The sequence below is a fragment of the Copadichromis virginalis genome, linkage group LG4 (genome assembly GCF_057382275.1).
Source record: "Copadichromis virginalis isolate Kocher_CV1m ecotype Utaka linkage group LG4, C_Virginalis_male_GT1.1, whole genome shotgun sequence".
Taxonomy (NCBI): domain Eukaryota; kingdom Metazoa; phylum Chordata; class Actinopteri; order Cichliformes; family Cichlidae; genus Copadichromis; species Copadichromis virginalis.
The window spans coordinates 9,534,402-9,559,547 of NC_140621.1; the positions used below are offsets into that span (position 1 = coordinate 9,534,402).

General features: G+C 40.5%; 3 protein-coding genes across 3 annotated transcripts; 1 reads left to right on the top strand and 2 right to left on the bottom strand.

Moving 5' to 3' along the window:
- Positions 1–10: 10 nt before the first annotated feature.
- On the top strand, positions 11–2,398 carry swsap1 (SWIM-type zinc finger 7 associated protein 1). Its single transcript, XM_085453393.1, has 2 exons — positions 11–490; positions 1,497–2,398. Exons 1-2 carry the CDS (start codon positions 221–223, stop codon positions 2,055–2,057), a joined length of 831 nt encoding a protein of 276 aa, XP_085309519.1. The 5' UTR covers positions 11–220; the 3' UTR covers positions 2,058–2,398.
- Positions 2,173–7,601, bottom strand: epor (erythropoietin receptor). The gene is made up of 8 exons (XM_085453392.1): positions 7,282–7,601; positions 7,033–7,168; positions 6,603–6,769; positions 6,108–6,259; positions 5,863–6,019; positions 5,624–5,711; positions 5,404–5,491; positions 2,173–5,281 (listed from the first exon to the last, which is right to left on the bottom strand). Exons 1-8 carry the CDS (start codon positions 7,385–7,387, stop codon positions 4,538–4,540), a joined length of 1,638 nt encoding a protein of 545 aa, XP_085309518.1. The 5' UTR covers positions 7,388–7,601; the 3' UTR covers positions 2,173–4,537.
- A 2,322-nt stretch (positions 7,602–9,923) lies between these two features.
- On the bottom strand, positions 9,924–22,662 carry rab3db (RAB3D, member RAS oncogene family, b). The gene is made up of 5 exons (XM_085453394.1): positions 22,358–22,662; positions 19,763–19,999; positions 14,621–14,739; positions 11,008–11,132; positions 9,924–10,850 (listed from the first exon to the last, which is right to left on the bottom strand). The coding sequence occupies exons 2-5, from the start codon at positions 19,997–19,999 to the stop codon at positions 10,663–10,665; spliced, it is 669 nt and encodes a 222-aa protein (XP_085309520.1). The 5' UTR covers positions 22,358–22,662; the 3' UTR covers positions 9,924–10,662.
- Between the last annotated feature and the right edge of the window lie 2,484 nt (positions 22,663–25,146).

Sequence of the window (25,146 nt, forward strand, 5' to 3'; positions counted from 1 at the left end):
CAATATCTAGTTTTTCCTTTTAAGCTAGGCGAAGACATCGGTGAAATGCTAATAGAAATATGAACCGTGTGGACCGAGCGGAACGTTACAATGGACACAATGCGTTGCATCCGGACTACAGTAGCACGAACACCATCGTGCACCATGTAAACAAACGCGGGAAGCTTGAGCCAGAGCATCATTTTTGGTTAGTAAAGCGTTGATTGTGGGATTGTGACACATGGCTGATATTTTGTCGCTCGTTTTTCGGACGTTTATGTCACAATCCGATTTAAAGAAGGACGTCAAAGTTATTACTCCGTCACCAACGACCTGCAGCACCCTGGTGGTCGGAGACCACAGCCTCAGCCGCTCCGTGCTGCTTTTGGCTTCCGTCACAGCTGCCGCGGAGATGGGCATAAAAGTGATGTTCTTTACCCAGACTCAGATCCAGAGCCTTCCACCGTCTCTGCAGAGATGTGTTCCCAACCTGAGCCCAGAAAGTCTAAAGGTAGGGGTCGTTTTATGTTTAAACTGTGCCCAAATTCGCAAAAGCTTGTTTTTTTCACTACTCGTGATAAACAACATTTTAGTAGCCCAGGTGCCTTGTGTGTTAGTGTTTTGAGGGTTGTTGTCATGGAAGTTTTTTCATCTTCCAACATAGGTGCTTGCATTTTATTTAATTATTTAGTCATTTAGTTGCAGATCATCCAATCCGTGAATGCTATGTACGTTTTATGATATGAATATATAAACGTTACAGACATTTGTAAGTGTTTAAAATGACATTTGAGCAGACGTGATACCCCTCTTTTTTTAACTCCCGTTTTTATTGTTATCTGTTAACCTTTTTTGGGTCAGGGAAACAAATAAATATTATAAGAAATAACTGAGGTCTAGTTTAGGTTGAAAGTGGTTTAGGGTTGCAACACAGCAGAAAGACACCAGCCACTGCCATGGTTACAATTACTGTACGGCTCAATCAAAGCACATAATAATTTAATACACTTTTACAACCATGGATATGGTGCATAATTTTAACTGGTCACTGACTTGTTAATATCTGTTATATCAATATCTTTGATTGCAGTTAGAAAATTAGAAACTCACATGTAATCACAAGTAATTGAACAATTGAGCATTTATTACCACGTGTCACGTGGAGCTGGATAAAGCAAAAAACACTAGTATTATAATTGTGTTTTAAGCCTTTGTAGATGAAATGGAGCAGGTTATGATTATAATACAAAACAGGCAACAATGCCATAATAATTTGCTGATCAATTATTAAAATGTCAAAACAATTATTGCCTGAAAAGTTACCCAGCAATTAAAACAAAAATGTAATTGTAGCCCCAGATTTAAAAAGTATTTTAGGTGTGATAAAATTAGGTGGTTAAATCAATAATCTACCATGATTTATTTAGCTTTTCATTTTTTGTGTGTTTATGTATTTATCATTATTATTATTGTTGTTGTTATTAATAATCTATTTATTTATATATTTTTTGTCAAAGAAAATCAAGTTTTCCTATCCCAGGACAGTGGAGGAACTCCTCCAGCAGGTGGCTAGCCTTCATGAGCCTACCAACACGTCCCCTACACCTCCTTCACTCATCATAGTCGACAGACTCGAGAGCTTCCTGTCTGGTCCTGGGGACAGCAGCCAAAGTGGATTTCACCCTGGGGAGAGGTCTTGCGCTGCGCACATTGCTGCGCTGCTGTGTGACACTGCTGCCTTTCTCACGCAAGTCCTGGAACAGCGGGGTTCAAGTTCAGCCCCCTGCCGCATTATTGCCTCTTTCTTGTCGGAGGTGAACGCTGGTGGGGATCCATCTGGAACAGATCCTATCCTTGATGTACTTGACCGCTATTTCCAGGTACGCTGTACTCTGGACCAGGACAGCGGCTATGAAGCTACAGCAGCTGCTGTACAGGAAGTGTGGCACATTTACCTTTCTGGGAGAGGAATCACAGACCCTTCTTTTACTGAAGACTATAACGACAGGCCAGGTGTAGCCCAAGAGTGGAAGCTCTTCATTTTTCCTGATGGTTTAATGGAGTTTAAGTTGGTCTGAGAGAAATTTTGTGTAGAGACGGTAGTCACAGCTACATTACAGTGTCACAGGATTATCAAAAAATGGGGGGAAAAAGCTCTTCCTTTCAGATATCAGGTAAAACGACCATAACAGCTGTAACAGTACAATATTTAATGAGTTTGAATTTTAAATGACATGAAGGTTAATCAAAAACATTAACAGTCTTTACAAAGACGTTTAAGGAATGTGAATGTCTTAAACTAAACAGTGGTTTTCCAACATTTTTGGCTGAGAGTGCCTTAATAACAAGTCAAAATGACACAGAGCAAAAAGTCTCTAAAACACATTGTAAATTCCAATAAACACACAGTGTAATGCTTTTCTGTTTGTCTTTCTTTTATCATAATTTGTGAAACTCGAGACTTCAGTAGCTGATATCACATTCAAATAAATTACAAAATGAAAAAGTTTCTCTTATTATGTATATTTAAGCATAAAGAAATACACATTGGGGAGTTCCCCCTAGTAAAGAGCTAGATCCTGTTTGTAGGGGAAAAGACAACTTTATTATAGAAAAGCTTTCGCAAACTAACTGAAAGCTAGCGAGTTGTCAGTTTTTGCGCTATAAAATTTGTTTTCCTGCCATTTCACACTTTGCTGGACTAAAATAACTCAACAGTGTTGAGAATCGTGCTTTTAGAGTAACTACAATTTCAGTTGCTAGATGTTATTGAGCAACAAAATCAAACAAGGATGTGCAAAAGTATGGAAATCAATTTTTTGGAGTGATTGATGAAAATGGATATTGGCTTAAAATGTCCCCACGCCCTGCATTAGTAGTGGTTACTAGATTTCTTTTACTTCAAGATCCAAGGTTTTCTTGGAAATGGCAGCAATTTACAGATTTGATCATCCTCTCAAACAATTGTGATAAAAACAGAAAACAAAAACTGTATTATTATGTACAAGTACAGTGAGTTTCACACTTGGATATGATCCAAAATATCCAAAAGTTCTTAAAATTTAAAAAACCTCAAATGAACACCTACAAATAACATATTAAAAATATATATTACTTATCAAAAGCAAAGCCAAAATGCAGGAGCAGTATAGAAAGACTGAGTACACCTGTCACTTAAAGCTCGAGAACTCAGATCAATTCAATTATATTTTTATAGCGTCAAATCACAGCAAGATTGCCTCATGGCCCTTTATATTGTGGGGTAAAGACCCTACAATAATACAATGGAGGTTCCATTAACTGAAAGAGGGCATGCTTTTTCATAACTGCAGATGGCTGCCAGATTTGCCATAATTATTTTTAAAAAGACAGAGCGTTATAGATTTTAGCAAATGTTAGCCAAGCTAAGTTTATTTGTCGTTTTGGAATAATATACACTTGATGCTGAGTAATCTGAGTTTGAAAAAAAACAACACAACTTTCTTTTTCACAGCAGTGATGATGAAAAATTAAGTAGCAACAGCTGTGATGACGAGCTTGTTCTTGCACAATGATGATGTTTGTACAAAGTTTCTTCTGGTAATTGGATGATTGAGTACGTAGGTGCTATTTCACAGTTTAATGTCAGTAATGATACAATTTATCAAAGATTGCCGAAACTTGAAGTTTGACTTTATAACAATGTAAAAAATGTGAAAGTCGCATTACTTCTAACAAGAAGACATAACTCCTACTGCTTTGTTCACCTAAAATTCTGTTATGCTGCACAGAAAGCATTATATAGAGAATGCTGCTCTAACCAAGCAGCATGAACTGCTTTAAGCAAGTTCATTTTTGTCTGTGTAGCTTTTGTGATGTGTGAATTAGGGTGCTAAACGGTGCCACATGCTGAGAAATATAAAAGCTCTATCAGCTGAAAATTATAAAATTTAGTTAAAGCAGTACATTTATTCTATACCTTAAACATGATATGAAAACAAAAGTATGCTATCAATTAATAAGGAGAATGGTGTTAGCTGTGCCAAGTTTGTACTTCTTGCTCCTTTGCACCTCTGTGAACCTACAGGTTTTTTAACACTATTAACACTTACTTTTGTGCAGTCTTTCACAAGAATACCCCGTATTCATTAAATGCTATAAAAGGAAAACTGCTATTATATTGGCAATAGGTTATGAATAACTACTTCCTTATTTACCATCAATGAACAGTAATTAGATAGCAAATTAATTATATTTGTAGAATATGGTGCAGACTGCAGCATCAGAAAGTGCTTTATAGTGACTAATAAAGAACCAGTCTGCTACCAGTATGCATGCTAATAAGAAACCTGTTAATGGTCAATATGTATGCCTTAACATGAAGCTTTACAAAATTCTTCATGGTGGAGAAACTCAAGAAGTTCAATCCCTCAGTGTCCTGTACAGAGTTCTTTAGCTTACACTGTGGTGTCAGTCACCTCCCCAGTTACTTTTGTAACAGTTGATGGGAAGCCATGTTGCCTTGGGTGAATATCCAAATTCCCTTACAGAGTCTGTTTTAAAACAGTTTAGCTTCCTCTCAGCCATCACCATGGACAGGGTACTGCCTCACCAAGAAGGGTTTCCTGTGAGCAGGGATCATGTTCTTGTACTCGTTAGTGTAGACGGGCACTTTTCCATTTTCATCAACTCTGCTCATGGGGCTATAGTCCATTGAGACCCCAGAGTCTGCCACTGCCATGTAGGTGTACCCGGGGCCCTTGGCCATCCAGGCATGGTTTGGGTACTCAAAACTGGACTGGGAAGAAATGCAACCTGATCCAGAGCTTTGAGGCGCTGATCCCAGGTCAGAGTGAGATTCACACAATGCTGTATTTCCAGAGGGAAAAAGAGCCTCAAGGGGCAAGGCTTCCTCAAGGTTGCTATCCACGCGCTCATCGTTACTGTTGTTGTTGGCACTGAGGGTGACGTAGGTGTCTTGAGACTCCAGCAGAGAAGACTGCGAGCAGGGAACCTGGTGCTGGTGGAGTGCCCGCAAGCGGTCCAGTAACCAGTGGTGGTGCGGTGCGGCTCTTTCCCCATCTGTCTCGCCATCTAAATTGTCTTTTACCAACAGTGCTCTCTCTTCAACCCCATTCCTCAATTCCCTGCCCTCATTCCTGACTGCACTCAAAGCTCTAGAGGCCTTGGGTGGCAGAGGTGGAGAGGGCAGTGAGGGGCATAGGCTCAGTTCTGAGAGTACTTCCAGAGGAGAGGGGCATTCTTCTGAGTAGATGAAAGCTGGCGTCAACCACAAACCTCCATTGGTTTGCCCTAACCACTCCTATAGAAAAACAAAAAGAATATGATGGTGTTGATGTGAGCATGTTACATTAAGCTCAAAGTGTCACTGTGCCAGGCTAAGGCTCAGTCTGCATGGCTGTAGACTCTTAATATTTTTCTTACCTGAAAGTTCCCACCATAAATGGTAAAAAGACCCTGAAATTTGCTGTCAGGAGTTGGAATAGCTGGCCAAATCTTCTTTATAAGGAACCTAGAAAAGGAACAGACTCTTAAGATATATTTCACAACTTGTGTTTTCTGTTATTGCCACTTAAAATTCTTGAAGGACATTTTTTGAGACCAGACAGTAAGCAATCTGTTTGTGTGGGCCAGGCTGACTGACCTATGATGGGACAGGAGCATAGCAAGACACAGGACAATGAAGATGAAAGAGATGATGAGCGTCAGGGAGATGATGAGTGGATCAAATTCTAGGGGAGGAACAGAATGATCAATGTGTGTTAGATCACTGAATACGGTAAAAAAAAAAACCCATGGCATCATTTAGTCCCTTTCATGAGTTGCCAGTGCTTTTGGGGTACATAATACATTTTTGTTATGCATTTTGATGTGAATAACCACCTGTAGGAAGAGTTTCCATGAACACTGGGTCACTCCAAGCACTCCAGTAGCCATTGTAGCTAACTCCATCCAGTTTTACACGGACTTGAACCTTGTACTTTCTACTGAACTGCAGGCCTCTCAAGATATATTCTGAGCATGCCCGGGCCACTTCAACCTGCAAAAAAGCCCCAAAAAGTCCATGTGCGGCCATCATTAAACCTGCTGCTCAGAGTTTAATGTTCAAATGGGTGAGGCTGCTTTACCTGCCCAATGTGGCTGTCAGCCAGAGAATAGAAGACCTCATACATCATGCTGTCATCCATGTACTTCAGAGGAGGTGGCACCCAGCTGACATTCAGCTGGCCTTGCTGACCTGTGCTGCTCACTGTTACATTAGCAGGAGGATCCAGAAGAACTGCACACAGACATAGAGTTGCATAGCAGTTAAGGGAAGACTGTTCCCTGCAAAGTCTCACTTTGAAACACTTCCCCTCAATCTATAGGTACCTTGATGCAATGCTGCATGCATACTTAGTAGAAATGGGCAGATGATGGCAGTTATTTCAACCTACAGTACACAATTTTGTTTTTAGGCACTCAGCAGGTGCATAGCCCCTTTAACCATCACTTTGAACCATGTTAGTGCAGAATGTAAGGCACAAATACTTAAAAACGTATTTAAAAAGCATTAATCTAGTGCTAAGCTTTGCAGAAGTTGTTGGCAGGAGCACCGTTTGCAGAAAAAAAACATCACTTACAGACGAGTTCGATGAGGAGGCTGCGATTGTGTATCAGTATTCCCTCCCGATGAACTTGGATGTCCATTTGGACAAACATCTGAATTCGGTTCAGATGGCATACAATCAGCATTTTCCCACCTGCTGCAGGGACGGCACTGAGGGGGCACCTGCTGCTGTTTTCATTTCTGCTCAGGATAGAGGAAAATGGGAACATTGTGATAATAATATTGTATTTTAGTTTTTGTTTTGTAAACAAATCAAGCATTTGGATTATTTTTTAATAATAGGCTCTGGAACTGAAGCGGTAAAAAAAAACCCTAAAAAAGTATAAGGGGTATCTCCTGAAACCACCCTGAAATACTTTCATTGTAGGTTGTGTAATATGAAAAGAGATAAAAGGAAAAATCACCACATAGACTCATTTTATCTAATAATAAGTGTGACTTACTGGTAGGTGTATGTAAAGGAGTACTGATGCACAGAGCCAGCTCTCTCCTCATCTTCCTCCCAGAAGCACGTGAAGTCCTTCCTCCCTTCAGCAAAGCATTTGGGGGTTTCTGGTTCTTCTTTCAGGAGAATGGACACTGAGGGTGGCAAATTGGAAATGTGAGAGCACTATGTGAAATGGCATGATAGGAGCACACTAACGCCTTCCTGAAAAGTTCCAGAAAAAAAACAAAACCAAAAGATGCCTTACCTTTCTCCTCGAAATCTCGAGCGTCTTGGAGGGTGGAACCCGCTCGCGCGATGCAGGCTATCGCGCAAAGTGCCAACAGTCTACTCAGAATCTCACATGTCATCATGTCTTCTCGGGGAACAGAACGACCTCGGCCCTCTATTGTCCACCTGCATCACCGGAAAACAACCTGCCACAAACACATCTGCCGCAGCTCTCTCCTCGCTTGTTTTGTGTTTCGATACCATGCATAGCGCTGCGCGGTTATTACGCGCCTGCTCGTGAGCGATAAGGTGCTTATACGCCGAGCTGTTTACTTTCTCCTTGAGTGAGAACAGAAGAGGTGGGGCAAATAAAGTCTTTCAGAACTTTTTGGCATGGTGGGCGGGAATCACGCGCTCATTGATGTTTACAACATGTTTGCGACGTCTGAGATCTGTATTGCGTAAAGGCGCGCAGATAGAGAGTTCGATCGATAGATAGATGGTTATTTAGATGGATAGATAGATAACAGCCCTTTTTGAGGAAATGGTGCGCAAACACTGACTGGCCCGAGGAGGTGGTCTGTAGTCCCCTGCTGTCTCCTGGGACAGTTTCATTCCTGCATGTGCTCATGTAACAGAAACCGCTGAGTACCCACTCACACTCTGTACGAAGCAGGCCTAAACGGTTCCTTATCTACTCACTGCACCCCCGTGTTTTCTTGGTTTGGCTAGTATTATCAGAGGTGCAGACAGCCCTGTTTCTTCACCCAAGATAAGTAGTCTCAGCCCATCCCCGTCAGTTTAAATGCAATTCAGCACGTGTTTACATCACTTACAAAGGGCAGTATGATGACTGTGAGATGGGCACCGACGTAAAGAGCTACGTTTTGTTTAAATAATGACACATTTGCATACATTTGCTCACTTCAGTTTCACATCCCTTCCAGTCAGCTAAGTGAGAATTCTATTTAGAAGCAGAGGCCTCCCTTGCATAGGGAAGTTGTGTCTTATGGCAGGAAGAAGACATCTGTATTGTTGCGGAGGACAAGGACAGAATGTGGTTTCTCTGTTTCTTCAGATAAAACAGATGTTTGGGGTTAGGATGTGTGATTCCTGGTCATAAATTAAACCTTAGATGTAGCCATGACCGCAAAGACACGTGTGCAGGTTTCAGAACTCATTTATGAGCTGAAGAGACTATTGTGCTCCCCCCCGTCTTTTTTGTAGTGAATATATTCTTTATTTTCATAAACAGATTTCTACATTTGTCCTTGTTTACAAGATGCACTTTTTTCTTTCCAAACAATGGGTTCACCCTGCACATTCAGAATATATAGTAAACAGCACAAAGGGTCTAATCTCCCATCTTTTAGAAAGCTATCAATCAGGAATGTAAGACATTAAAATATATATGCCATAAGCATAAGAAAGAAAGAACATCTCTAGGACTAAAAGCTGAGGTTCAAACCTGTTTGCACAAGAGCGTCTGAGCACAATGGCAGATACCTGCTGAACTAAAATGTGATATCAGTGGACAGAGCAGAACAGCATGTTTCAAGCAGCAGTCCCCATCAGAAGCTCAGTAAGAGAAACATGGTTTTTGCATGCCATTTTAATACACTGCAAAACTGCATGATATAATACAAATAGTGTTATGAATTACTGATCTTGCACACAACTTCCCTATTTTAGACCCCTGCATCAAAGCGCAGCATGCCACAGACACGTGATATGATAACATCTAATACCTGTCAAACTATATCACTATTCAGCAGCACATGCTGACACGAGCGATAAGTGGCCGCAGGCTCGTACAGTAGCAGGGAGTGGGCTGACCAGCAGTTAGCAGTGTGAGGCTGCTATCGCTGTACAGAGGCTATGGTTAATACTAACTGACAGTCAACAGTCTGCAAAACAACAACACACAATTCTTGTATTCCCATCCCTGATTTGTGGTGAAATCCAAAAGACGCTCCAAATTTCAATCTTTCCCATCAGGATGACGTTTTCAGGAGGGTCAAACTGACCTTTCAACACTGAAATCTTGTCCAAACAGCAGGAACAAAACAAGATGTATAAAATACAATTATGTGGAGTCATTCTAAAACTGCATTTTATTCACATTGATTTATAACAGTAATGGGGAATAAAGTGATGCTCTGCACCGGCTCACTGTTCCTCCTGATAGTTGCAACAGCACGGTTGGTGTCCGGACTTATCGTCCTCACAGATCAGTGGTTGTCCCCCTTTCTGGGCACAAACACACATAATGTGCTGCACTTCTTGATAACAGTCGTGTCAGTAACAAACAAAGGGAAAAAAAGATAATTCACCACATTGTAACTGCTCACCTACTAAACACAGTACCATGCTACAGTTAAGGGAGCAGTATGTGTGTGTTTGTGTGTGTGAGACAGAAGGCGGACAGAGGACATGTCACATGAGGGGCTTGCTGACACTAGTACATCACACTGTGTGGCAGACCTGACATTTAGTAAACAGCAAGAAGAAGAGGTGAAGGGAAGCTCTAGACTGGAGTAGACTGGTCACACGTGTTTGTACAGTAGTTATTACACTTCTACTGACTTACTATATTCTAAGTGAGTCTAAGTATGTTTTGAATATGAAGTTTAGTATATCGATGTCTTTATGCTTGGCTAAGTTAACCAGCTCTAGGCAGTAGTTTTACTTACCATATGCAGCAGTGGTACTTTTTTTTTTTTTTTTACTCCTGACAAGAAAGCAAAGTTCTTGTCAAACTTGCCCTTGAGGGTTGGCAATGCTGAAAACTTTCAGCACGCTGTGCAAGACTCCTTCATGTTTCCTTCCTTTAATCAGTCCCTAGAGGGGAGCATCCTGGACAAGACTCATTAAGCACAAAACGTCTCGGAGCTGCTAAAATCCATCAGAAATCAATACCTTAATAAATATTAGACCGAAGACAAGTCCTATTGGAACTTGACATTACTGGTTTCTACAGTATAACACATTTAAACAGTTCATCGATCAAATCAAAAATTTCAAGATAAACTGATAGCTAGCTTGTTGCTGTCTATAAAAATATTTGTCTAAGAAAACTGAATGCACTGAATAAATGTTTCACTAGATTTCACGTGGTAGTTAATGGGGCTACAGCAGTCAAAGAGGTGTATGTGGCGGCTTAAAGTCTGCAGGCTTAAAGTCTCCCTTAAGAGAAAGAAAGTGACAGAGTGGGTCTCTTCGAAGGAAAGACAGGTCTGAGGAGGAGGAGGATGTGCTGAAGATTATCTGTGCTGTGTGGATGGGGCAGAGCTCGGTATGGCTCAAGTGAAAGGGGAGGTGCGGCACTTTTCATGGTTGAGGCACAGACAAGTTATTCTTCAGTGTGTGTGTGTGTGTGTGTGTGTGTGTGTGTTGGGAGACTAAGAAGGCAGATGGTTTAGCAAGCACAGCCCCCGTGGCTCTCTGAAGGTGAGTCTTTAAGGCCCTGGTTGCTGTGGTTGGCTATGAGGTTGGCGTCTCCTTCCATGCTCTCGTTCATCTTCTCACAGATAACATCCACTAGACGTTCAAACACCTGCTTGACGTTGATGTTGTCCTTGGCACTGGCCTCAAAGAACTGAAAACCTGACATGAAGCAAAGTCAAAAAGCTAAATGGTATTTCAATTCATCTGCTATGAAAAATAGATGTACTAATGTCAGAATCTACAAAAAAGACAAGTCAAACGTGTCTGCAGACTCTAAGCTAAAAAGAAATAACACTGTGACACTAACGGCTTTTACCTAGCTCCTCAGCCAGTCGCTGGCCATCCTCTGTGGGTATAAGCCTGTCATCCTCCAGGTCACACTTGTTACCAACCAGGATCACCTGAGCATTGTCCCACGAGTATGTCTTGATTTGTGTTGCCCTGAAAGACAAAACCAGAGTTGCAAAGTCTACATGATTAACAGCAGAAAAAAAATGCATATATATAGGACACTCTGATTAAACTATTCTTACTATAATGATCAAAGTATATGTATATACATATGTGTGCATGAACTGTATCTCTTAACGGGTAAGCCAATCAGAATAACATACAGTGGTCCCTCGTTTATCGCGGGAGTTACGTTCTAAAAATAACCCGTGATAGGTGAAATCCACGAAGTAGCCAACTTTATTTTTTACAATTATTATAGATGTTTTAAGGCTGTAAAACCCCTCACTACACACTTTAGACAGTTTTCTCAGACAGGCATGAACATTTTCACTTTTCTTTCTTGTTTAAACACTCGAAGTTCAAACCTTGCAGACAAATAAGTCCAGTATTATAGAATGAAACCAAAGGCACCCGCAGGTGATGACGTCTCGTCGACATTGTTGTGTTTGTTGGGGAGAAAACTTACAAACACACAGTACAGCACTTCAGAGTCATGTTGCTAGCGATCGAAGATTTATGTAAATTTGACAAGCTGAACGCATTCTGTACTGTGCAGGAGACACGGCACGAGATCAACTGAAAATAGTCAACAGCCAATCAGGATGCAGAACACAATGCGCTGTAAAAAGGTATGCAAAATTGCACACACACACAAAAATAAAATCTGCGAAACAGCGAGGTGAACCGCGTTTTACCGAGGGACCATTGTATATGCAAAACATTGTTACATATACAACAACTATTAATATCTATATGTTAAAAAAACCGATTTATTATAAACCCCACTGTTTTACATCTTCATATACATCCTTTTCATTCTGTTATCTCCTTGCCAATGCAGTGTTGGGTCGCCAGCGCCCAAAGCCAAAGACATTTTAGCAACCATCACGACTGAATGAACCCTTCAGCAAGTAATACTACATTTTATCTAAAATTTTTCATTTTAAATATTTTGTGCTTTTTGCTAATCATTCTTGTTTTGAATAAAGAAAAAAGATATATAGGGCGAGTTTTTCCTAGTGTCAATAAAACTGTTGTTTTGAAAGCTAAATGTTTTCTCTTCTTTCTTGGTAAAGGATTCCAACTGCACAAAAGTTTTCATTTTATAATGCACCAAATGTATTGATTATGTGACATGTCCCTGATACCAACCCACACAGTCCCAACCCTCTTTAGTCTGAGGACGTGGCATCCATGATTCCCACATTTTGAATCATCAGTCACAGAACAGTTTTCCACTTGACCTCAGACTGCCCTGAAGAGGTTTAGGCCAATCACCTGCCAGCCGCATGACAGAGATTAAACTGCATATAAGGACGCAGTGAAGAATTGTGTTCACAGAGAATAGTATTCAGAATTGTTCCTGAGATCATAGAGTTAAACTCCTAGTTATGTCTGTTGTTAATGACGTTTTTTAAAATGCATTTGAAATGTATTTGAAATGCATTTCAAATACATTACTGGTCTCTCATCTCATCTCATCTCCAATGAGCATTTTTTTTCTAAAAGCTATATGATTTCTCAGTTTCAACAGTTTATATGTTGTCTTTGTACTTTTTGTATTGTCTACTGTACTTTGTACTACTTTCAGTTAAATATAGACTTTATTGTACATTATTTACAAATTCTTGCATTAATATAGCACGGCAATGCATTTCTCATCTAATTTGGGCTGCAACTCCAAACCACAAGAATCTAAACCCCCTGCAGGGGGTTCACCCCTCAGGCTCCTACTAGATACATTTATGGAATCAATTTCTAAATCCTGGGTGACGTCCTTCTCAAATTATCGCATTCACAACATTTTCAGAAAACTTGTCCTCTGCCCACTGATCTTGACGCTGGGATCACTGATTTTGAACTGTTTTGAGATTTTTAGTAGATATACCTACGGTATCAATTTGAAACTCCTACATCCCTTTGTTCTAAAGTTCACAAACTTCAGTGTCTACGTCAGGGTGACGACATTACGGCTGAGGGGTAAAAACCAGCTATCCAGTGCTGTTGAGTGTTTTTAAATAAACATTTTTATTTAGAATCATCCAAATATGATAAGTAGCATATTTGCTGTAGATTCACTAAACTCTTTGGGAAATCTGGCAAAAAAATTACATTGAGGTCCATACCTTGTTAGACAGTGACACAAATTTGAAGTTTGCCCACATACACCATTGCAGTGGGTGTTAAATGATCAAGATATGATTGAACTGCAGACTTCCACCTATAACTCAGCTATTTTTATACACAATACATTGTTTTCAGATGTTCAAAATGAATGGGACAAACTAACATGAATTTAAATATAAAGACTTTTTTAAACTTTGTTGAAAATCCTTTTCAGACAGTGACACCTGAAGTCTAGAACCCATGGATGTCACCAGATGCTGCCTTTACTGCGGCCACCTTCAGCTGCTCTTTGTGGATCATTCTGCATTCAAATTTTAAGTTAATAACTGGGAAGCGCTCTGCTAGGTTGAGATCATGTGACTGACTTGGCATTTGAAGTATCTCCAATTTCTTTGTGGTATGCTTCAGATCATGAGCAGTTTTCTCCTTCTCCACACTTTTCTCTTTCCATTATTCTGGTACGTTCATCTTGGTTTCATCTGTTCAGAGAATTATTTTCAGAACTGCACAGACTTTTTTTAGATTTTTTAGATGTTCTTTTGAACTTCCTCTTCTTGAGACGAACAGGAAGTTCTATATTCACATTCACCCTTCGTGAATGTAAATATAAAAGGACTTGTTAGATACCTTCTATATGTACATTCACAAAGGATTGATTGTAGACCTTGACAATGATACCTTCTCAAGAGTGTTTTTAACTTGGTTAGATGTTGAGAGGCTGTTTTTCTTAATTGTGAAAAGAACTCTCCAATCATGTATTTTGTCTTCTGTTGTCTTTCAGGCTTTTTGGTATTGCTGAGGCGGCCACTGCATTCATTATTTTGAAGAATGGCTCCTCCTAAAATAGTGCTGTCTCAGCGATAGGTTTACTTTTATTTTTCTGCCTTTTGATGGCCTCCCTCACTTGCACTGACATCAATGGCACCATCTTTGGGCCTCATAAGTCACGTTACTATTAAACCATTAAAGATTTTGTTTGTTCATTTCTTTCAATTAAAGCTGAAAATCTGCACTTCAGTCATATCTTGATTGTTTCCACTGTGGCTGTGTACAGAGATAAAACTACTTAACTTTGTACAATATATTATTGCTCTAACTGTATATAAAAAGGACAAAGAAGAACAGGGATGTCACGTTTACGTCTCAGTTCACAACTGACCACATGATGGCACTAACATACCAAAAACCCCTTCATGTTCCATCAACTGGCATCAACTTCACACTTTAGATAAAATACTCGAGAATGTATTTTTTTAATTGTTTTTTTTTTTAGATAAAACAAAATTACAAATACATAATCTAATGTAGACAGTATTAATAGTAAAGCTTTTCACTCATTCCACACTTACCAGTCCTGAACTGCGTTGAAGGAGTCCTGGTTAGTGATATCATACATGAGCAGGAAGCCCATGGCTCCTCTGTAGTAGGCTGTGGTGATGGTGCGATAGCGTTCTTGCCCTGCCGTGTCCTGCAATTATACAAAAATACACAGTCCATGAAATACTTCATTCTATCTGCTTCATTCACTTTACATTTTTAAGGTTAAAAATCTCCAGTATATGATTTTAAACCACAAGGGGGCAGTATTGCCAACACTAACCCTGGACTCTTTCCAAGTAACAGTTATCTAAGGTGTCAGCTTTGACTTGACACTACACAGTCCAAGTAGAGCAAGTTTGACAGTCATCCATTACAGCATTAATGCCCTATAATTGCATTTACATCCTATAATTTAGAAATATCTTGCAGGGATGGCTATTTTAAGCAGAAGGTGGGGATAGGGTTATTTTTCATGTAATGATGCTACTAGTACTCCTAGTTTCAACAGCTTTGATGATTCTTGTTAGTACTGGTTAGGTAAGTTCTTTTCAATTGTTTTTAAGTTAAATTCAAGTCAGATTTGTATTTGGTTTTATTAGACATGTACTGGTAAATATCAGGGTAGGTCAAGGCTCTGCTGCACTCTGTGAGACCTTCATGTAGTTTTTTTCTTCCAAACCAACTGGCTGCATTGCTTCAAAATGCCATTTCTCTGCACCACACAGTCCAGGGGAAGATGGCATTTAGATACGAGCTCCTGCCACAATCATTTCTCATCACACCGGGACTTGTGGCTTGGATTACTAACCACCTGGAGGCTGTGTAATATCACAGCCAACGGCTCAGTTTATTTATTGGACAATTAAAGCATAAAATATCAAAAAGGTAGAGTGAGTTGGTTGATTATCTCGCCGCCACTCTCGTGGTTACCTGGTAACCTTTCTAAAGTCCTTAATTTGCATCAGGGGCCTGTGTGTGTCTGATGTTTTCCTCATTTTGATGAGGAGGAAGAGTGGGTTGTCCAGGTAACCAGAGGGCATTGAAGGTTATGAATGTTCCATTACAGCTAGGACTGCTCTAGGTGGACAACCAGAGCGATCCTTCTCACTTTACGAAAACAACCAACACAGAGGGCAGTCTGCTGGTAAAATCCCTCGAGCAGAGTGCTCAAGCTTTATTCTTTAATCTTTCCAGAGCCTGCTCTGTCAGAGTTTATTTTTGTTTCAGTAACGTGTGATATATCCCAGGTCCATCTTTATCTCATCCACGAAGGGATGATCAAATATTTGGCAGCATAATAGCATTACTAACCAAACAGTCAGTCTCCAAGGTTGCTACAATAAACCCCAAACAAAAGCTGCTCCCTCGTGTGCATATATGCGATGACAGATAGGGAGGAGTTTAAATTAGGCTTGTGCACAATCAGAAGCTCTGACGTCTCTGGGACCCTGATCTTTAAACATGCGTCACCTGCGTTTATATAAGCGACCGGCATGAAGCAGTGGCACACACAGGACATCATCCCCAGGGATAGCACGCCCGGGCATATGTGCGGCTGTGTAGTGCTAAATGTGCAAAAGGTGTGTGTGTTTGCTTAAAGAAAGGAAATTTATTTCCATGACATGAGAGCAGGGATGTACACAGTGTGTGTGCACAGTGTGTTCATATTGTACATGAGTTCCTGTATGTTCATGCACTGTGCAAGGGCCACGTGGTGCGTTATCAGACTACTTTCCATGATACACACAGTGAGGCTGGCAGCTGGCACAATGGCTTAATCTGCAACTCTCTTTGTCAAAGGCTCTGGTGAATTCTCTTATGTTAGGTAGCCAACTTTAATTTAGCATTCCTGAATTATTACAGAGTTAAATATTAACACGATGTAAGAGAGTGCTTGTTTTAAGACATGCCTGCTGCTCCCACACCCTTTAAATACACTACTGAGTTCGCAGTCGATCTTCGCTATGGCTCAGTGAGACGCTGATAAGGAACTTCCTCTGCTTCCTGAGTTTAGGAAATACCAGGTTTCTTTGTCATCCAACAGCACCATCAGTACTGCTGCTTCTGTAGAACCCCATAACAATGTCCTCTAATTATTGAATACAAAGTGCACAGTCAAGTTAGTTACTGCTGTTTTTTTTCTCCCTCCTGATCAGCTGTTAGACTAACACCACTAACACTGCATGTCATTTATAAGAGACACAGTTTTAGTAAATGGTAAAAATGGCCTGTATTTGTATAGCGCTTTACTAGTCCCTAAGGACCCCAAAGCGCTTTACACAACCAGTCATCCACCCATTCACACACACACATTCACACACTAGGTGACTGTGTGTTTTGGTGTGGGCTCCTCTCGGCTGCTGATTCATTCGGGTCACTGTTTGTGGATCATACAGTGGCTCACAGATTGCTGGTTTGAATGAATCATCTGTTTGATCAGCCTAAACAATGTATATAGACAGGATTTGTAGCATAGTGTGAGGGAAGGTGAGCTGCCAGGATACACCTTATAGTACAATATGAAAGCCCATTCCAAAGTTAACTTTGTTAGTAAAGCTGTCAGTGGGGCTGATCAATCATAGAAGCTGATTCCTGCTGTTTCTCAACTGCTAACTGTAAAAAGGTGGAAAAGTATCATCTCAAAAACTGGCACAGGCATTTAAAGGTACCCATTATAGTTCTCTGAAGGTGGAAGTTTAAAAGAAGAACAAAAAGAAACTGGGGTGAAACAACAGAGTTTGACTTTTTTTTTTTGCCCCAGCCCTGGTCCAACACTGAATCCTAGATTTCCCATAATGCAACTACCCATCGATTTTTTAAAAACTAGTAATCCACCCATGCCATCCTGTCACCATGTTGCAGATAAATTTGAGTGACTTAACCAGATGTTACCATATAGTTTAAAAAGTGGGGTCAGCCACTGAAGTTCCTTTTGAAGCCCCAACTCTACAGTGTGGGGTGGATCCTCATATAATAGTGACCTGTCAAAATGCTCTTTCATGTAATTTACTCTAAATAAACTAAAATTTAAAAAACAAGCATAATGTTGTGTTGACGTTAATAACTGAGGCGGAAAACTCATTGGGAAAGTGTTTACTGAGGTCATAAATCAAGCGAGAAGCAGGGTTATTCTTTCAGAGACTTCAACTCAGTTTGACTTCTTTTTGCAACTACGGCAGTAGTTCCTGAAAGCCAGGGTTGTGCAACTACATTTAAATTAAATTACAATTAGAACTTCTAATGATTATGGCCAAGATGACAGAAAGAGAGACTTTAGTTGACAAAAAGTTTTCAAATGTAGAGTTATTGTGTTAAAGATTCGAGACCTTAATGCTGAACAAAATAATTATGATTTTTTTCCCACAATCGAGCAGCTCTATTCAGAAGACCATCTCACCAACTTCACTTTTCAGACCTTCCCGGAGTTTGCATCCGCTCTACAGTACATCATCTTTTAGTTATAGTCTACAGTGCTGACCCACAGTAGACATTATACAATTAATGTAAGGCTTAACAGTTTTATTCATAATAATCAAACTGTTCACAATCTAATTATGTGTGTTTTGATATTTTTATCTTAACTGTATGACTATTAGGGGAAGTAATGTCTGCTTGCCCGTCAAAGAAATGACAAATTCATGAAAAGCATCGATAGCAAATTCTCCAAAATCATGATCTTGTGTGATAAACATGCATGACAAAATGAGTTAGCAAAGAGGAATAGTGGTGTGAATTACAGCAACAACATCAACTGTCGAACGCAACACGCAACAATACTACAAACTGTAGCTCAGAAAAACAGCTGAATCAACACCTGAAGACTTCAACAACAAGGAAGCATTATGTGCTAATGTGACTGTGGAGCTACTGTACTGTTTCAGATGGTGTTTAACTTACAAACAACACCATCACAACACCTTGCCTGCTATAAATGCTGCACACAACGTATTGCATCAGTGTCTACATGAAATGTACAGCAACTAAACAATGAATACATCTTACTTTCTCAACCTTGGAAGCAAAAGAGGAAGGAATTTGTGCCCAATTTGTCAAAACACATTTTATATTTAAATGAAGAGGACATCATAACCCACGATAGAGAACACTTTTCCACCTTGGCATCCAGGTGACACTGTAATCAGCAGATAAAGTTAGTTAAAGCTAGTGAACAGTCATGTGAACAGTAACTAAGTATCCAGAAATTTATCTTAAGATTTAGTAGAAATTGTATCTGCTTGGACAGTGATGTCAAACATAAGGCCTGGGCCAGAATTGACCCGGGAAAGATAATCCGGCCCACTAAATGGCTTTGGAAAAAATTTTCTATTAATTGACAGAAACCTTCTGTTTTATAAATACAGCACAGTCTGGAGATTGAGCTACCAGAACTTTTTCAGTAATTTTACACATTTACCTCTTACAGCTTAAGTCCAAATCGTATGGACAGATTTCTTTCATTTACCACAGGAGCATTTCTTTAGCATGTAGAAAACTTAAGAAATACTGTTGAAACTGCATGTATGTAAATGTGTAGTTAAACTGACAGAAAAGGCAGATCCACTTGTCCAGCCCACGTAAGATCAAAATATGGCCCACGATGTAAAATGAATCTGATGTAAAATGAGTCCGATGTCCCTGTTCTAGGCTAACACGTTCACCATACCGATACAAAAGGTGGTCAAAAAAGTGTCAAAAAACATTCATACCATAACTTTTCTTAAAGGCACGGTACCACTAGATCTAAGGTAAAACAGGCAAACCCTGGCTTACAACTACAACTAAAACTGTAGTAAGCACCACCATCCATCTCCTTTAAACAAATGTTGACACTTAGCAGATGCGTGATAATGGGTAGGAAGTATAAATGCGTATAAAACATGAGGAAGTCATGCTTTTTACATTTACACAATTCACAGGGTACACTTGCACAACTGCCAAACCACAGTTTGAGAAAAATGTATTTTTAAGACTTTTGTTCAGTAAGAGGTGAAAGACTTAACATGTTCTAAACCAATAACACCTTTAGAAGTATGGAGCATCCACTCTGATTTACAACAGCTTATCACAGAGTACACATGAAGCTCCTCTTCATTCTGGCAAACAAAACGGCAGAATGAACTGATGCTGTAGCTTGGCAGAGAGAACTTCTCATTTATCTCAAATCTACCCACCCAGATCTGCAACTTGATCCTCTTGTCATTGCGGAAGACAGTCTTGACCTTGAAGTCAATGCCCACGGTGCTGACGAAAGCGGAGGTGAAGGAGTCGTCGGCATAGCGGAACAAGAAGGAAGTTTTCCCCACGCTGCTGTTGCCAATGATCAGCAGCTTGAACATGTAGTCAAAGTTCTGGTCGGCTGCATCCTTCTGCGAGGGCTGCTGCTGGAGCCGCGACTCAGTTGATGCCATCTGGAGCATTTACGAGAGGGCAAAGTCTATGTGAAAAATCAGGATAAACTAAAGCACTTGCTTGAAACATCCTACCAAAATCAACTAACGGCATCACAACTGCATTATCACATCCCTCACACTGGTTAGTGGTTACAACTAGCAAAGCAGCAGCTGCATGGACAGACAATCAACGCACAAACATAACACCTCTGTTCACAGCTCTCACACACATAGAAAAATGTTTCGTTTGCAGATTTCTACTGAGGAAAAGCAGAAATCATCATTAATTTAAAGAAGCAGAGAGGAGGAAGTGATTGGCATGTACGCACGCTGAATGACTACTTCAACTAGAAGTTGACTTGATGATGTTGTGAGTTAACTAAACAAAATTGCTGATTGTATATATTTTCATTCGATGTGCCATTTATACACACACTAAAAACCTGAAAATTTCCTTTAAATGAAAGTACAGGACGTCCTGCCATCTGTCCAATCGTTTCATTACAGCCATTAATCTCAGTGTAATCTCTTCTGGGGCAAGTGTGAGATTACCTGCCATCAAACCTTTTATTGTCAGTCAACCAAACACAGGGAGGAGGAGGGCAGAGAGCTGGCCATGTGCGTCCATTCAAACAGACACACACACACGCACGCACGCACGCACGCACACACAGCAGATCAATCGTTGCAGCTCAGCTGTGCCTCTCTCTGGTCAGACCCGTCTCCGTGGAGACCAGACTTTGACTCAGCTGCCCGCAAGACCCATTAGCGGTCAAGGCAGTCAGTACGCTCAGCTTTTAACTGGCCAGATGGAGGTCTCCAGAGCTCAACACAGATATCTATCTCACTACCATGAGAGCTAAAGAAAACAAAATAAGGAGGAAAGAGTGTCTTCACTCTGTACTGTCAGAATAATTGCCATACAGGGCATAAGAGGACAAGTCTGTGTGTTTCACTTGTTAAGAACTCTGTCTGTATATAAGTGTAAGACCACCTTTTTAAAAGTAGCTGCAGTTTAGCTGGAGGGTTAATCCAGACTTTAAGCCTCACTTCAGTTGAGCATTTTAAATTGCCTCTGTGGGTTTTGTATTGTAAAACTGTGTGAAAGTAAAACAAGTTTTCTTTCCTGCTGAATGTGAGCCCTAGGCACACCTGCTATACCCTCTCACGATCCTTTTAAATGGAAAAATGTGTTTCTGGGTATTAAAGGTCCTGGGCCCCACACCACGTCTCCCAATTCTTTCTAATCTCTCAGGATACTGGCTCTGAAACCCTGAATCACATGATGCCTGTGCAACTTGAGGTACATTTTTCTGCTCAGAAATCACATAACATTGATTCACTCATTTTAAAGTGATGTTTCTTAACTGTCTTAACTTCCACTCTACTGAGCTCGGCTTAAGGCTGCAGTACACCGTGTCACTTGTCCTTTGTGTTTACTGTGCAGTGTAGAACGCCTGCAGGCAGAAGCAGACTCACATAAGCTTGCTGACGTTTCATAAATTTTTAAGAAACTAAAACTTTAAAACTTGTTCATTACATGTTGTAGAGATTACAAGAATTTAAAGTGCTTTTCCTGTTGTGGTGTTGCTCAGTTCTGCAGAGTCAAGTTACTTCTGGGTATGCAAATGATATTTAAAAAAAAAAAGACAATTGCAAAGCAGGACAGTTATAAAGATTTCTTTCTATGGTCAAAGTACCCAATGGTGTCTCTGAAATAAGTAGAACAATATGAGGAAATAAAAGCAGCTTATTCAAACATCACCACAGGACCAGGTCTCAGTGAGCAGCTGGGAAGACTAAGACAAGCACCTGCTCTCATACCACAGACCAGCCATCCTCCATGAAGTGAAACTGGCCATTCAGGGAGCTGCTGAGTGGATGAGAATGGGAGCTCCTTTATTGCACAAAGGAGCGTCATTATCCCCAGTAAAACAAATAGAGGCCATTATGGTATATAGAGCCTGATGGCAGTGCGGCCAGATCCCTCAGCTGGCATTGTTTGCTGAGCCAGAGGCAGCAGTCTGCCTGAACCAACAGGAAATGACCATTATCGATTAGTTGGCAGCAGCACATCTGTTCTCTCATTAGGAGCAGGACCGAGACACAAACACAGATGGAAAATTCAGGCTTAGGCTTCAGTACTATCTCGATACTGGGTGAAAACAAAACAAATAACAGCTTAGTTTATGTCAACATATTTCCTGCAAAACGAGAGTGTGTATTATTACTCTGTAGGGATAAGCCTACACAGATAAAGGATAAAGCCTAGGGATAAAGCAGGAAACATTGAAGTTTTAGTAAAGGTTCCCAGTTAGTAGTCGGACATGAAGGAAGCACTGTGCAGGAAAACAGCTGGGAAAGGGAGAAACGTACCTCTTTTTTTGCGGAAGAAAGGAAACGTCCAACTCGTTTTCCTTTCTACTTCTGGTATCTCCCGTCCGGTAATACGCGGAGCAAACGACCTATCAAAGTCTGCTAATAAAGTGCACCTGAAATATCCCTCCGACCTGTTTCCCTTCCTCAACAACTACTTTTCTTTTCCTTCGCTTCGCTGTTCGCGTACTACAACCTGCTCTCGGTTTGTGGACAGCTGGGGCTGAAGCCGCGGCTCTCGCTGTGACAGAGTTGGTGCGGACACTCAAGCACCCTAAACGCCACGACACTGTGTAGGTCTGCCACCAGCGCGAGGAGGAGAGGGCTGTCCAGCGTGCGTGCGCAAGTGCACGCGCGAGAGCCACACACCCTGAATAAACAACACAAGCAATTTCTAATATCCTTACGCAGACGTGAACGACTCAGTAGTTAGTTCAGAATATTATATTATATTATATTATATTTACTCCTGTGTTTTCACTATGTTTTTCACTATGCAGTGAAAACTCCTATGTTTTCACTATGCTAATGCAGCCCTGCATTAGCATGGCGACACCCCCCAGTTCGCTGTGTAACCCTGTGATATTTACATTAATTGTTTCCTTTTTTGTGAAAGATGTGATACTTAGGTTATTTTTCTTTCCCCCAGAGAGTTTGATGATAATATCACTCTGCCCCAGCAGCTGTTGCACGTATGGAGATTAGAACTGGGGGTGGAAACAGCTAACTCCTCTTTGTTTAATGAATAATAAATCCCTGTACAAGCACCTTTAAAGGAGTACAGCAAGAGCCTACTATGAATGGATAACAAGCAAATCTTTATTTGCTTTATTTGTGGTCAGGCTTAAAGCTTACTGTTGTATTTTGTTCAATTGGTGCCAGTAAAATGATACTTTGTGGTTCTATGCTGAGTGCCAGACTGACTTGTCAAGGTATAGTGGGGGTGGGGGAGCCAAAGGTTCACCATGTAGTATTCACTGTAACCAAGATTCATCCTTCCAAACAATCACAGCCTTTCTGTGTCATTTTAAAATAAACTACCAGTAATGGGCTCCACAGCTAAGTGCATTTGGATTGCAAGCTCGGTGGTGTGAAGTACAGCTGAGTGTAAGAGAAGTGACCAGCTCTCTGCTTTCAGAAGGAACTACATCTGGGGGGGGGGGGGGGGAAGACAGACAGATATACACATTAAATATACAGGGATCTAACCTGTGCTTGCAGATTTTTGTAACCCCCCCCCGCTCCCCCATCCCCTTTTTTGTCCTGTGATTGACCCTTTAAGCTTATATACAAGATAAGATAAGATAAGATAAGCGATAACATGAGAGATACAAATGAACCTGTTAAGTATAAGGATAGATAAGAATAGATACTCAACATTAGAAGAGAGCCTAAATGGTGCAAACACTGGCATCAGGAAAAATGTCCAGCAGCTATTATCACAAAATCTCAGTTAAGACGTGGAGCTTTGCTCATTTTTTTTCTCTGGTGCACACTGCAGAAAACTTGATCATGTCTAAGGTGAAGCTGTGTGAGACCTGGCCCTTAATGCTTGTATCAAAGTGAGCAGCAGAATCCTTTGACAGATGGTTCTATTAGGAGCTCGGTGTTTTATGATGCATAGGTGCATTATCCATCACTGAAATCAGACAATTGCAAATTGGACCAATTTCTCCACAAGACATGATGGAATAAAGCAGCTTGAGACTTCTAGACTCATAATTAATTTAACACACTATATTACTGCAGGGCTGCACTGCAATACCATCACGACTCCACAAACTAGCAGGCGTTTTCAGAATACCGACTGCAGTAGTATTACGTTCTCGGAAACAAATACAGACTCATTTCCTTGTGTGACTCAGGAATGAGGGAGGAATGGTTGGACCTGTCTGCGAGGAGGCCCCAACAATTCCTTTTGTTCTTAGCTTTCTTTTGTTTTATTTTGCACACCCAGAGTTGAGGAATTTTAGCTGTTTTTAACATTGTGTGTTCATCCATATTCTGTGTCCAGCTTTTTTCCTCATACAAAGAATTCTTGTACCATTATTCACTTTTTGAGATAATCACTAACAGCTCTGTAAATGCATGAGAAATATTGAAGAGATCAGTGAATAAACCTCTTCCCTGGTTGAAAAAGGTTTATTTCCTGATTCCACTGCAGCAGATAACCTGATAGGCAGGTAAAGCTCTTACACTCCTCAAAAGGTTGGCATGTGTAGCTGTGCTGTTTCCTCAAGACTCTTTGACTAACTTCCTTGTTTATTTTGTGACATGACTGCATGGCACATCAGTGTTTTAGTAAGATAAAACTGTATGCTCAACAGCAATTCTGCCAGTTTATACAATGCTGTTTTCATTGGGTTGGAAGAAAACATTAAAAACCTGATCACAGCCTTTAAAGGACCAACATTAATTGCATTGGGGACAAGGTAATTCATTTACTTTCAGCCTCTAGCCTATGCTTTTTATATTGAAATGATTTCACTACAGTCCATTAGTGCTCATATTCTAATAGCAATGGTGCCTCGCTTATCCTGTAGTTGGCCGGCAAAGCTCTGTTCCCCGCATCCAAGGCTGCTCTCCTCACAACCTGACGTGCATCACCGAGAATTTAATTAAAACCTGCTTATTCTGAAAGCAGGCACTGTCTGTTTGGCCTGGCTTTATTCATCCACAAGAATCACAGGACCACTTCTTCCTAAACCAATTCTTTGAAATAAGTGTTTGCTTTTAAAGCTCGTGTCACTAGGCCAAACACCAGAAAGACTTTGACATCACTCGGTTGA

What these genes read in the sequence shown, in the direction of transcription:
- epor (XM_085453392.1), bottom strand. Translation starts at nt 7,387, where the DNA reads ATGATGACATGTGAGATTCTGAGTAGACTGTTGGCACTTTGCGCGATA. An exon ending in CCTCCTCATCGAACTCGTCT is followed by an intron (nt 6,260 to 6,602) that starts GTAAGTGATGTT and finishes GTCTGTGTGCAG; the next exon opens with TTCTTCTGGATCCTCCTGCT. An exon ending in TTTATGGTGGGAACTTTCAG is followed by an intron (nt 5,282 to 5,403) that starts GTAAGAAAAATA and finishes GTTTTTCTATAG; the next exon opens with GAGTGGTTAGGGCAAACCAA.
- rab3db (XM_085453394.1), bottom strand. Translation starts at nt 19,999, where the DNA reads ATGGCATCAACTGAGTCGCGGCTCCAGCAGCAGCCCTCGCAGAAGGAT. An exon ending in GGATCAAGTTGCAGATCTGG is followed by an intron (nt 14,740 to 19,762) that starts GTGGGTAGATTT and finishes GTATAATTGCAG; the next exon opens with GACACGGCAGGGCAAGAACG. An exon ending in GCGACTGGCTGAGGAGCTAG is followed by an intron (nt 10,851 to 11,007) that starts GTAAAAGCCGTT and finishes GCTTCATGTCAG; the next exon opens with GTTTTCAGTTCTTTGAGGCC.
- swsap1 (XM_085453393.1), top strand. Translation starts at nt 221, where the DNA reads ATGGCTGATATTTTGTCGCTCGTTTTTCGGACGTTTATGTCACAATCC. An exon ending in TGAGCCCAGAAAGTCTAAAG is followed by an intron (nt 491 to 1,496) that starts GTAGGGGTCGTT and finishes TTTTTGTCAAAG; the next exon opens with AAAATCAAGTTTTCCTATCC.